The sequence below is a fragment of the Chiloscyllium plagiosum genome, unplaced genomic scaffold (assembly GCF_004010195.1).
Source record: "Chiloscyllium plagiosum isolate BGI_BamShark_2017 unplaced genomic scaffold, ASM401019v2 scaf_10216, whole genome shotgun sequence".
Taxonomy (NCBI): domain Eukaryota; kingdom Metazoa; phylum Chordata; class Chondrichthyes; order Orectolobiformes; family Hemiscylliidae; genus Chiloscyllium; species Chiloscyllium plagiosum.
The window spans coordinates 24,379-37,849 of NW_025214675.1; the positions used below are offsets into that span (position 1 = coordinate 24,379).

The following is a 13,471-nucleotide window of genomic DNA, read 5'->3' on the forward strand; positions in this document are numbered from 1 at the left end:
AGGCGGCTAATAGCATGCTGGACTTCATAACAAGAGGGATTGAGTATAGAAGCAAAGAGGTTCTTCTGCAGCTGTACAGGGCCCTGGTGAGACCACATCTGGAGTATTGTGTGCAGTTCTGGTCTCCAAGTTTGAGGAAAGACATTCTGGCTATTGAGGGAGTGCAGTGTAGGTTCACGAGGTCAATTCCTGGAATGGCGGACTACCTTACGCTGAAAGACTGGAGCAACTGGGCTTGTATACCCTTGAATTAAGATGACTGAAGGGGGATCTGATTGAGACATACCAGATTATTAAAGGATTGGACACTCTGGAGGCAGGAAACATGTTTCCACTGTTGGGCGAGTGCCGAACCAGAGGACACAGCTTAAAAATACGGAGTAGATCATTTAGGACAGAGATGAGGAGAAACTTCTTCACCCAGAGAGTAATGGCTGTGTGGAATGCTCTTCCCCAGAGGGCAGTGGGGGCCCAGTCTCTGGATTCATTTAAGAAAGAGTTGGATAGAGCTCTCAAGGATAGTGGAATCAAGGGTTACGGAGATAAGGCAGGAACAGGATACTGATTAAGGATGATCAGCCACGATCATATTGAATGGTGGTGCAAGCTCGAAGGGCAGAATAGCCTACTCCTGCACCTATTGTCTAAAAAAAAAAGTCAGCAAAGAGAAAGCTTCACATAGCAGATACCATACATTTTATTTCATTTCTTGAGTGCATTCTTCCTCCGAATAAAATAAGAGGTAGCTAAAGAAACTTGTGAGATCATTTAGGGTCCATCTTTCTGTCAGAATTGAAATGCTGCCAACTAGGTCATTCACACTTACTGCAGTATCACAAGATGCTGAAATATATGTTTCTGATCTAAGTTAAGGTTCTATTCCTATGATCCAAAACCAACCATACGCAGCAGATTATTTCAGCTATGGAATAGAAAACTCAAGAAGCAAGTTGCTGAAAAATGAAGAAGAAAACTACAAGCTACTCTAAGCAGGTCTCAATTATGAAACAGTAACACAAATTGCAAGTTACATCGCTAGAACGCAGAAAGAACTGGTCTTCATATACAGTTACTTCAGTGAATTTGCATGTTCCTTTCTCTTCTTCCTTTTCCTCATTATTAATTAATTTCTGCAATAATATGCACACAATTACAGTCAGAAAAAGGCATAACACCCCCCTACTATAGCCAGCATATTCTGAGAAACTGAGCAGATTGTTCAGAGGTGAAGTGAAGGTGAAGCCAGATTCGTAAGTAAAGCATGGTTCTAGCACTGATTGCATAATAGAAATATTTTCTCTTGGTACAACAAGCAAATCTTTTCACAGACCCCATTCATCAGCTGATCCCTAATCCACCTGCACCTATACCTTCCTGTTTATGTCTGCATCTCCGTCAAGGCTCCAACTGTGATCTTGGCATGCTCAACTATATGACCTCATGCAGCTGTGATTTCTTCCATTTCCTTCACCTCTCCTATGTCCCAGTTCCCTGACAATCCTTCTGCCCTTCAGCTCCCTACCATCTCCTCTGTGCTTCCCAGAAATGCAAATGAGACAAACACTTAGTTAGGTAACCTGTAGAAAAATGTTTAATGACCTCCTTCTGATGAATAGTTCTGAAGAAGAGTCAAAATGGGCTCAAAACATCAATTCTGCTTTCTCTCCAAAAGATGCTGTCAGACCAGCTGAGTTTCTCCAGGATTATCAAATGTTTATTTTAATTACAAGTCCACCTCTGCCCAGGAAGTCCTTCCTTTGGGGTATCCCACCTGGACATTCTTGACAATGGTCTCCACAGCTTGAGTAAATATCAGAGCCTTTTTGCCTTTGGAAGCTTTGACATAACTTTTTAGAATTGCAATTAATGTTTTTAACAAATCAGCTATCTCCACCATTTTGCTCACATCCAAGCAGATGAAGATCTGAGACTGGAGGCCAATTTTCTCTGTAAAGTCTGGGACAAGAGCCAGGAGACAGCAGCTGTGTACTCAGAGGCAGTCCTGACGAGTCATCATCTATAGTCACATGCAGACATTCCATCCCAAAATGAAACAGAACAAAAAAAGGAAATTATTTACATTCTCCAAAATGGTTTTCTGATACTCAGGCTGGAACGAATCCTTTCAAATTTAATTGAATCAATTTCCAATGGAGTAAATATACTTCAGTCATCAGCATACCCTGATAGAACTCAAAACAGAGTTCCTAATGAACATGAATGTTGCCAAGCCATAGGATTATATTTTGGGAAAATCATTAGGTGGGGGTGGATTATGAGGAGAGAGAATTTTAACATTTGCAGTTACTAAGTCCAACCACCCAGTGCAGTAGCAGAAGTGACATGGGGACACATAGCAAGATAAAGGGAGATGATACCTCCAAAGTGAAGTGAACAGCAATTAATTGTGCAGACCTGATATTTAGTACAAGTTCCACCAACTCAAGGGGTAGTTTAGCTTTCCGCTATCAGCTTCAGCATCATCCATGAATGAAAATGAACCAAGATATTTCTGCCACTAAATGCAAGTGCAGTTCAAAAGGTTTTATGCCAAATAGAGCAAAAACACATATCTGTAGGGTAAATATGCTCTAGAAGAAGAAAAATCAGGAGCTGTATTCTGAAAAACAGGTCTCTGCTGTTAGCCTTTTTATCTCACACCTGTACTTTCCTCCCAAAATATTTGATTATTGTAATATTGATATGAAAACACAGGTCAATTTTTCCCACTGACTTTGATCACCTATTACAGTTTTTCCATAAACACAGAGGGAAACTACTTTGGATGTGAATGGAGATCCAGTTCTAATTGTTTGCCTGCCTTTCTACATGAATTCAATGAAAGCGTTCTTATGAAGCAACCCATGTTGAATTATTTCCATTTGACATAGTTGAATTGAAGTAACTGTAAAATATCAAAAGGCTGGCTTGTTCAATTACGTGAAAAATTTGACTGCAGCTGTTAAAACTACATTAAAGCAAAACCATATTCTCATTTGCAGGTACTGCACAAGTAGATTAAGATACAATCTCCCAAGATTCATATTTCCATAATTAAATGGGCCATTACTCTGCCATGAAACAGACAGACAGATGTCAAATGCCAACTTCCCTTTTCATTCTTCCAACAAAATATTGGTTATCTGCAGTTTCTGAAAACATGCTTTGCTTATTCTATACTGTGGTTGAACCCAAATCTGGGGTTTACACTGTTTGTCAAAAAACTCCTACTGAAGTAATTCACATCCATATTTTCAAGCTCCCTATGTTCTTGTTAAAATCAACTCAAGGGATTAAATTCTCCAAACAAGTCTGCACAAGCAAAGAACCCAGTTGGGAAAATATACTTCGAGTATTGTTTCAGATTCATGCTGAAGTGAATCTTTGTAGACCTTCCGGGAAAGTTGTTTAACAAGCAATAATGTCCCTTAATTGGCAGTTCACCATTTTTTCCCAAAAATCTCACCATAATTCCAGAAGACCTTAAGATATATGAGCAAAATTAGGCCATTCGACCCCTCGCAACTGCTCCGCCATTCAATCATGGCTGATACGTTTCTCAACCCCAATCTCCTGCCTTCTCCCTGTAACCCCTTATCACTCAAGAACCTACCTATCTCTGCCTTAAATACATTATATGACTTGGGCTCAAAGGCTTTTGCAACAATGAGTTACAAAGATTCACCACCCTGTTTAGATGTTCTGCTAGGATCCTGGTCCCAGATCGGTTCAGGTGCAGCTCAAACCCAATGGTATAGATCCCATCTGTTCCAAAATGAATGCCCCATGAAATGGAACTCCTCTTTCCCATACTACTCCTTTAGCCAGATGTTTACTTCCCTAATCATCTTTTCATTTTTCTCGTGGCTCAGAGAATAGTCCAGAGATTAGAACCTTGAAGGTCCTTTTTTTTTTAAATTTTGATCCTAATTCATGATATTCCCCAAACAGGATTCTTGCCCATGTGTTGGCCCCAACTTGGACCACAACATATGGATCCTTCCCCTCCCATTCCAATATCCTTTCAAGCCAGTTTGAGATGTCCATACCTTAACCCAAGGCAGGCAACACACCATGCAGGACTTGATAGATAAGAAGCTGGAAGGGCACAGCAATTCTGACAACATCCGAAGAGTAGGAAAGTAAATATTTTGAGCCAAAATACCATGCAGAACTCTGGATCCTATTTACAAAAGGATGCTATCTGTACCTCTAATTATAGAATCACCCTCCACTACAACTTTTCTTTTCAAGATCAATGGCTGAATCCCTATGACTGATTGACAGTATGCGATTCCTCTGGCTGTAGATGCTGGCCCTACAGAACTGACTATTGCCCACTCTCCTAACTATATTGCACAGTGAGATAGCTCCAATATCGAAATGGGCCACACTGGACTTATCTGATTTTGTTGTAAATCTCACTATTACCCACTTCACTCAAACTCTGATAAAATTCTGCTCCATGTCCTTGTTCTATGAATTAGACACTAATACTGCTCATCCAGCTAATGAGGACAGCTTTTCTTTGTCTACCTCTTATAAATCTTTCACATTCTTGTACACCTCTCTCAAAATTTCTCCACAATCTCCTTCACTCAAGAAACCTAACTTCTCCAGCATAATGTTGAAGCCATAATTACTCATCGCTGTAACTAATCGGATTACTAATTTGGTAACTAATCTCTTCTGTACTTTATGAACCTCATATTTCCTGAAGAATGATGAACAGAACTGGAGAAAATATACTAGCTGTAGCCAAATCAAAAATGTTGTACAGTTTCAGCAGAACTTACATGCTTTTGTACTGAATATCTATTTCTGATGTCTGAGCTCCAATATGCTTTGCTAACCACTCCCCAAATTAATAGGCACTGTCCCATTCAAGTTTAATGCATATGACCCCCTCTGAACCTGCACACTCCTTTGAACTATACTAGTGAGTCTACATTGACTGTCCCTATCGGTTCTCCCAGTATACATCTCAGACTTAACTGTATTCAAACTTGTCAACCACTTGTCTGCCTTTTCTTTTCGACTATTCGTGCAATCAATTGGTATCACCCTCGCTGTTTGCCACAAAAATAAAATAACATAATTAAGTCTTTTACATCATCACACAAAACTGTCAAAAGCACCCACATCACATTTTAATTGGTAAGATGTTCATTAGTCACACTGAACTTGTCATGTATTATTAATCTCTCGACTGCAAATAAAATTACAGTCCATATCTAAAGAAAATATCACAATAGAGTGCACAATATTGGTTTAATTTACATGACAAATGGATTTTTAAATTAGTAGCCCAAGTGACAAAGTTTCATACAGACTGGTTGCCTCAATAACCTGCACGACCTTTGATAAAGAAAATCAGTACAGCATATTTTTTGATATGCCCTGTTTCAAAAGAATGCTTAGCTCTTTGTACACCAACTTTAGTACCAGATGTCCTTCATAAATGGTTGCCTTCCAGCAAGATCTGCTTCCATAGCAGATTTATACTACTCCAATCACAGTATCTCCAACACCTTTTTCTGCACATTTAAGGGGATAACTCTTATACTGTGTTATCACAGTTAACAAAATGCTAATTTACAATATAGTAGAAAAAAAAAATCAAACTGACAAAAATACCTTTCATTATTATTTCAATATTCTCAATATAATATCCAATTAATAAATACCTTCCTGTTGTTATTATAGCTTTCAAGAGACAGGCTCCTGACTGACACCTGGCTAGTTTTTATCTCATAAATTCAGTTGATCACTAATTATTAAACATTTTGTCAGTTTCTTTTGTCTTTGTATAGGTAACAACTTCAATAGTCATCACCCCAGTTATTATCTTAAACATTCAATTTGGGCTTGTTTATATGTTTGAAATGACCATTTCCAACAACCTCGTTCAATTCAACTGGACAGGAGAGTTTTGAAAATAAATTTCCACATCTCTTAGCAAACTCTCAGCTACACCAGCTGTTAACCTAGATAATAATGATAGCTGCCCTAAGCAAACTAATTAGCAGCTCCCATTTTTTTCTTTCCCGTCAAAAATGCCCTGCTCAGCATTCTCAAGTGTTCTAAATTAAGTGACAGCCATTACTATTATCCGTGCAAAGTGCTCTTTCCTGACTTATTTCCTAAATTATGAGATAGGTGATCTTCACATTCTCTTGTGAGAAACACTATTTGATGCATAATCTTACACAATTTTAAAATAAGTGCATTTTGGAATTCCAGTGCCATGGTCAGGTGAAGAACAGGTCCAAATTGTTCAGGACATGGAGTGTTAAGATTTCTAATATTATTTATTTATGTATTTATTTATTTATTTATTCGGAATAACATTCTCAATATTCCATGATATCATCCTCGCACAAAACATTATTTTTATAGTGAAGTTCTAAAGACATGCAGTCAGGGTTTTTTTTTTAATGTGCAAGGACTGCCTATGTGTTTCTCCTCCTGGCTGCCTTTTCTGAATAAATCCAAGATACATTGAAAGCCAGAGTAAATGATTCATTCAGTTTTGTGTTGTGCAACAGTGCCTTTATCCGCCAGTTTTGGCAAAGTGTGATCCCTTCACATCTTGCTCAATTTCAGCGCCTGTGAGCAAAGAGCAGCGTTGAAATCATCTGTGGATAAAATTACAATGGTAGAGAAAATGGATAGATGCAGATGATGCGTGAAAAATTTTGCATAATCAGGTACTTTTAAAAATGCAATAAGGAAAGTTTTGCAGTCAGGAACTCTCAAACTAAAGTGAAAAAAAACGTGCAGTGGGGCAGAGTCTAAAACAGAAAGGCGAATACTTCAGTTGGAACCTTTTGTCAGAAGTCATATCCTAAGAGTATGAATGAACGGTTTCATTCCAAAATGTAAACCAGCATTTCATTTCCAGATTGTAATTAGCATTAGGTTTAAACTACATTGTACAACTAGAGCATGAGATCTAGGCCATCATGCAACATTGAGGAAGCATTAACATTTCAAAGCAGCCTTCTTTCATTTGAGATATATACACCTTTCAAAAGATCCAATAGACTAATCAAAAAAAGAGCATAGGATCTCTTTTCAGTACCCCATCCAACGTTTTGGCCCTCAACTAATACCACCATTGATTTTGTGGACCCTTGGTGCATCCAAATTGTTTGTCTTCTTTGCCTCCCAGGAGTTACAATTTAATCGCTCTAAAGTATTTTAGTTTGTCCCAGGGACAGCAACAGGACTATAGAAGTCCCAACTTTTTCTTTCTTTGCATTTCTTCTCATTTTTATGTTCCATTTGACTCTGCCCAGGATCTGAATTAGTTGAAAGCCTGAAATGCAATATTTCTATTATTTGATCGCGTTTTCACCTGCAGGTTTTTAATTAGATTAGATTAGATTACTTACAGTGTGGAAACAGGCCCTTCGGCCCAACAAGTCTACACCGACCCACCAAAGCGCAACCCACCCAGACCCATGCCCGTACATTTACCCCTTCACCTAACACTACACGCAATTTAACTTGGCCAATTCACCTGACCTGCACATTTTTGGACTGCGGGAGGAAACCGGAGCACCCGGAGGAAACCCACGAAGACACGGGGAGAAAGTGCAAACTCCACACAGAGAGTCACCTGAGGCGGGAATTGAACTCGGGTCTCTGGCGCTGTGAGGCAGCAGTGCTAACCACTGTGCCACTGTGCCGCCCACAGTTTATCCAGTTTTGTATATTAACAGTAACATTTAGTAGAAAACATAATCAGATCAAATTCCCATTAAGTACGCAGTAACATTCATCAGATTAACATCATTCAGCCAAAAAGAAACAAGGATCAAGTATTCCCTTAATGAACTTCATTAGGAAGTAGGGTAATTAATTGCTGCCAGAAAAGTCAAAAGTTTCTCTTTGTCATTATTCTGACTGGAAATATTCGAAGGAGAGTTCTGAAAGCTTATTTTTCTGGAAAGAACATAGAGTTTTGTTTGCTTTGTTCAGACCCTATCAAATTGGAATGTAGATGCAGGCTTTCCATCAATCACATATGCATACACAAGTTCAACTGTTAGACTTTTCACATAAGGATGATTGATAGTGTTGGGATCCCAAACACCTTTTAAATGTTAAGAGATGAACACCCAAGATATAAATAAAATTTGCATTCTGAAAGCATCTGCACTCTGACTGTTGTATCATTAGAATGATATCCAGCCACATGATTGTGTTAAGCAATATATTCCAAATGGAAATATTTTGTTGATTTGCAGGAAAATATATGTTTATCTGATTTAAATTCAATGTAGTTTTCACCATATCCACTGGAATTTAAAATTCAATGATTAATATAATCTCAATTTAAAACCAATGCTTCTCAGATCAAATGAGTCGCTTGTTTTCACTGATATTTTGCCTTTTCTGTCTTTTGTGCAATGAGAAAATTTCATAAAATTTATAAGTATTTAGGTAATTGTGAAATATGCAGCTGACAAAAGATTTTTTTGACTCAATTAATTCATTTATTCATGTGTGCTGTGCCCAAAAGTAACTCCTTGACTCATTGTCTGATAATTTGGAGCTGTTGACAGTTTTTGTTAGTGGTGCTTGCTTTCCATTCTTAGGGGCAGAACAATGAATCATCTCCCAAGTTTACCTCTGCATAATGGAAATCAAACCTGTGCTGCGGGCATCAGTCTGAATGACATGGGAGGCATCAAACCAAATGAACCAACCAATCCCATTCTGAGTTGTCGTGACAACATGCATTCTTACATTTCATGGAACTATGGGCAGTGATGGCAGAGATGCCAACTTTCTTTCCACCACATGTCTGACCAGGACTTTCTCCCACTCTTACTTCCATACCACTGGTATGTGTAGGGAGATCAATGATAAAACACACTGTTTGGACACATTATGACCAGACCTTTCTTGGCTAAGTCTTGGATTGGGACTCAAAGCCAGAGCTTCTGGCTCAGAGAAAAGGGTGTCCCCCCCCATTCCACTGCAACGCCTCAAATAGATCTTTTCAATTAAGACAGTTTGATTCATCACAAAGAATACAAAGTTTGCTATTTTTGTAACTCCTTTACAACCCTAGGATTTCTTACAGCTTTTCATAGATGGTGAATTACATTTTGAAGTTTGATCACTGGCACATTGATTAAAATAATGCCCACCGAAAAATAAAGTAATCCAAGACCTCAATGTATGGAGCACATATATTCTGCGTATAAACATCCCCCACTGCTTCAACCAGTTTTCTTTTGAAATAAAGGCAAATTAGTAAATCTGGAATTACTTTAAGTCATTAATCCAATAGTAGACATGACATGTTTTAAGGAAAACATCCTGTTCAGTTTTATTTTTAAGATCTAAATACATTGCCAGTAGCTTCTCCAATAATAAAATTCAAACAGGAAGAAGTGGGTTGAAAAAAATCTGCCTGAGACAGATCTGCCTGACTTGATTCTATTTTTAAAAATTTGTGCGCCAAGATTATCAGATATGATCCATAAACCCAAGCTGACTTGAAATTAGTTCAATGCCAGAAAATTCATCTAAACATAAAATGACACTTTGTCCCACAATCATTTGTTCTCCTTGTAAATGTTACATATTTGGCAAAAGTTGGGAACTGGTATTAGTTCCATAACATAAGGATGGCAATGCTAATACATGTGTCAAGAATATTGACTGTTAATATTTTTAATAAACCCTTGCTCATTTTGAAGTTAGATGCTACGTGTTAGGACAAGCACAGCCTCAGTGATATATTTTAAGTCGTGGATAAGAATTCTAAAAGTCTGACATTGCACTATGGAAATCCTTATTCCTGAAGAAGGGCTTATGCCTGAAACGTCGATTCTCCTGTTCCTTTGATGCTGCCTGACTTGCTAAGCTTTTCCAGCAACACATTTTTAAACTATGGAAATCCACCAAAGAGGTCCAAAAAAAAGTTTGCATTCAGGTGATCTTTAAGAGCCAAACACTAATTGTAACACAAACACTGACAATGACATGCTCAAATGTGATATGCAGTGATGTTATGCATCACTTACTGTCTCCACAGAACCAAATACACATACAATAATTTTCAAAATGCAAAACCTTCCAAAATCTTAGCTGAGGTGCAAAGTTATCATTGAATTCTGTGGAAACATTGTGTACAGGTTTTACAAGAGGAAAGGAGGCAGACTTACAATGGCAATAAGGCCAAACTCTACATCTTCAAGAATTAGATAGATTTCAGTGGCATGGCATCCCACACTGAATTCATTCAATCTGGACTGCTGCCATCCCAGGATCCATGTGCCATAAATACAACTCTGCACTCTACCTCAAATGTTATTTGCAGATAGCAAGAGGAAATAATATGGGTAGACCTTAGCCACTCAAAATCAATGGCTCAACATCAGACATCTTTCTTATTCGAGCAGTTTAATACTATTAGAACCCAAATAGGTATTGCATATTCATTTTGCCTGGATGTCTTTATTCAAAAGACATGATGTTGATGAAGGACTGAAAGACACTGCCTCCAAATTTTTCAGATGAATGAGGTGAAATTTAATGCTCATCCACATGGCACATTCGATGGCAGAGAATATGGTGGGTAAGGGACCCTGATAAGATTTGTGGGTGAAAGGCCAACTCCACTACCAATGGAGGCTCGTGTTGGGCAATGAATACCTACTTAAGGATCACATTCCACAACCATTTACCAATCATGCAGTGAAGAAGGGATTTGCCAGGTAGGAAGCTCAACAAATAAACCTGTATGGGGTTGCTAGTCAGGAGATCCCCTATTTAAAAGCATTCAGTTCCTGATTGAGGGACTGGGCACAGAAAAGTGGGGGTGGGCCCCTTTTAAAGTTACTGCCCTCATCACTCCCCAACCACCCTTGCTGCCAACTGCTCTTCCCATGACCCTTTTGGCATCACTTAACCTGCTTCCATTAGTAGCCTCATGAATGAAGTACTGGCAGCAGCCATGCACTCCAACATGGTGCCACAATTAATAAAACTACCAACCCAGAATCTTTGAAGGCCCAGTTATGACCTGACCATTCTCTGAATGGCACTTAGTTTGGTGTTCTGTAAAGGAGACATAGCAGGACTCTTGCTGGCTCTCCTGTCAGTGAGTGGGACCCCCATTATATACCAACCTTTAGATTTTCGTTAATAACAAACATCAACAAACAATGAATTTTTTGGTATTTTGAGAGGATAAGTAATAATAATAATAATAATAACAACAAAATTGAGGTATTGTTTATTTCTGTTAATGTCTTTGAAAATATAGAATGATTTGGAGTCTTTCAATTTATCTTGAGTTACGTACCTCAAATCGGAATGGTGTGGCACATGAATAACAAAGAAAGTCACAGAAACACACAATGCCACATTATTTAAAATTCCTATCTTTTGCACGGACTGTTGTGTGCTTTTGTGATTTTACCTTATCAATTTGACCTTCAGCCAGCCCTCATTAATCATATCTGTCTTCCTTTACCTGACGGTACTGAAGGCTGCTGTTCTTGGCTTTCCTTCTCAGCAGCAGCAGTAGAAGAGCTCTGCGGAGGCACTTTGACAGGTGTTGTCTCTTCAGGTGTCTCGAATGCTCCCTCGGAGTCTGAACTCCTGAAACAAAACGAATACATTCTGTGAGAAGGCCATTCAATTCCATAAAGATTCTAGCCCCATTAGTTCCGATCCTCTTTCCCTAAACTAACACAAGAACTTGCCTTGCTCCAGTTATTTTCTGCACAAACTGGAGGCTATAGTCTCCTCCACCACACACAGCAGACCATGTCCATCGAGCCCATTGTACTGGAGAGAGAATATGCGACCGACTAAAAGCCATTTCTTCCCTAATTCTATCTACACTGTGATTTAGTTCAAAATAGGCAAAAAACTGAAAAATTCCTGTTTAGTTTACAGAATGCAAGTCACTGCAGGCAGGGCATCCTTTATGCTTCCAGCAACTGATGTTCTTTCACAAGTTCTTTGTATGGCATAAAGTAGACTCGATTCTATTAATTGTTCTCCGTTCACAGCGTGAACCCACTGCTGGCAGCATATACGCTGGTGCAGAAGGACTTCAGTGTTGTGTCTGACGGCATCAATTACTTGACTGACCAGATCCTATGCTGTGATTTTCACTGAATTTCAATCAGATCCGAAACCCCATTCCTGCTTTCACAGCACCACTGCCTGGAGCCTACCATTAGCGTGGAGGTATTCTGTTAGCAGACTCACACACACTTTCAAAGAGATCCTCTGGCACTGTGCACCAGCACAACCCCTTCATACTATTGTACTAAACCTCTGTCATTGCGTGTCTTCATGGCTGTTTCCAGGATAAGAATGGAGATGATAAATTAACACTTCACTCTCTCAAAGCTTCTCTTTTCAGCAGGTTATTTTTTTAATTGATCAGAACAGTAGGAAATTGTGATGGAGAAAATGAACTTTACATTTCAGCGGTAAGCAACAAATTAATATTTGGGCAGCCTGAAATTGATAATGGAAGGTGATTGCAACATTGTGGCACCGGGATGCATCAATCAATATCTATGTTAATTGTATTCCACAGACTGGTCCACAATACGTACGACTTTTCATAAAGGACCAGCATTTTGATAGACCAGGGTTTCACCCTGTAAAATATTACCTATGATCAGTAGAGGACTAGGCCATTCAGCCCCTCAAGTTTGTATAGCATTCAATTAGGTCAATGCTGCCTAACCTGGTCGCCACCCTTCATATGTCATGAATCAGCGACAGGCGTGTGTGAAACAGTAGTGAGTGGCTTTAATGTCACAATGCAAATGGGGGCTTAATTCAAACTATTATTTATCATCTGTCCCAAGCAAGAAATCAACAACTGTTATACAGAAGTTACAGAAGTCAGACTGTGACTATACTTATCAGATTATAATGAAAATCTGTGGATGTTGGAAATCTGAAACAAAAACAGATTGCCAGAGAAACTCAGTAGGTCTGGCAGCATCTGTGGAGAGAGAAAAGCAGAGTTAACATTGAGTCCAGGAACCTGTTCTGAACAAAGAGTCACTGGACTTGAAACATTACTTCTGTTTCTCACTACAGATACTGCTAGAGTTTCTCCAGCACCTTTTGCTCTTATCAGTTGAACGACCATTTCCTCAATGAGACAAGAAAACTAGTCCATTGTTTGTTCTTTCTCTCACTTGCCTCAAAAGAACAACATATTCAAATCTGCAAGATCTCTCATTGAAAACAGGACCAACCTTCAAAAAGGAGAACAGCTTGATGGCCCTGATCTTGGGGACCCCAGTGACAGTGGGGATGCCAACTGAAACACTAGGTTTTGTTTGATTGATATTTGGCAGTTACTGGAAAAACAGTTCAGGTACATGAGTGACAGACAGCATTGCAAGGCTGACAATGTGGGTTGGAAGTGCAATTGTGGCAAACTGTGACAGAGTTGCAACCTTTATCT

General features: G+C 38.9%; 1 protein-coding gene across 1 annotated transcript in view; it reads right to left on the bottom strand.

Annotated features, from left to right (window-relative positions):
* Positions 1 to 11,663, bottom strand: part of LOC122547974 (transforming acidic coiled-coil-containing protein 2-like) — a 17,005-nt gene extending 5,342 nt beyond the window's left edge. Inside the window, exon 1 of the mRNA XM_043686526.1 lies at positions 11,501 to 11,663. Within this exon, the coding sequence (XP_043542461.1) occupies positions 11,501 to 11,648 (148 nt within the window). The 5' untranslated portion in view covers positions 11,649 to 11,663. The remainder of the gene's footprint in view (positions 1 to 11,500) is intronic.
* Between the last annotated feature and the right edge of the window lie 1,808 nt (positions 11,664 to 13,471).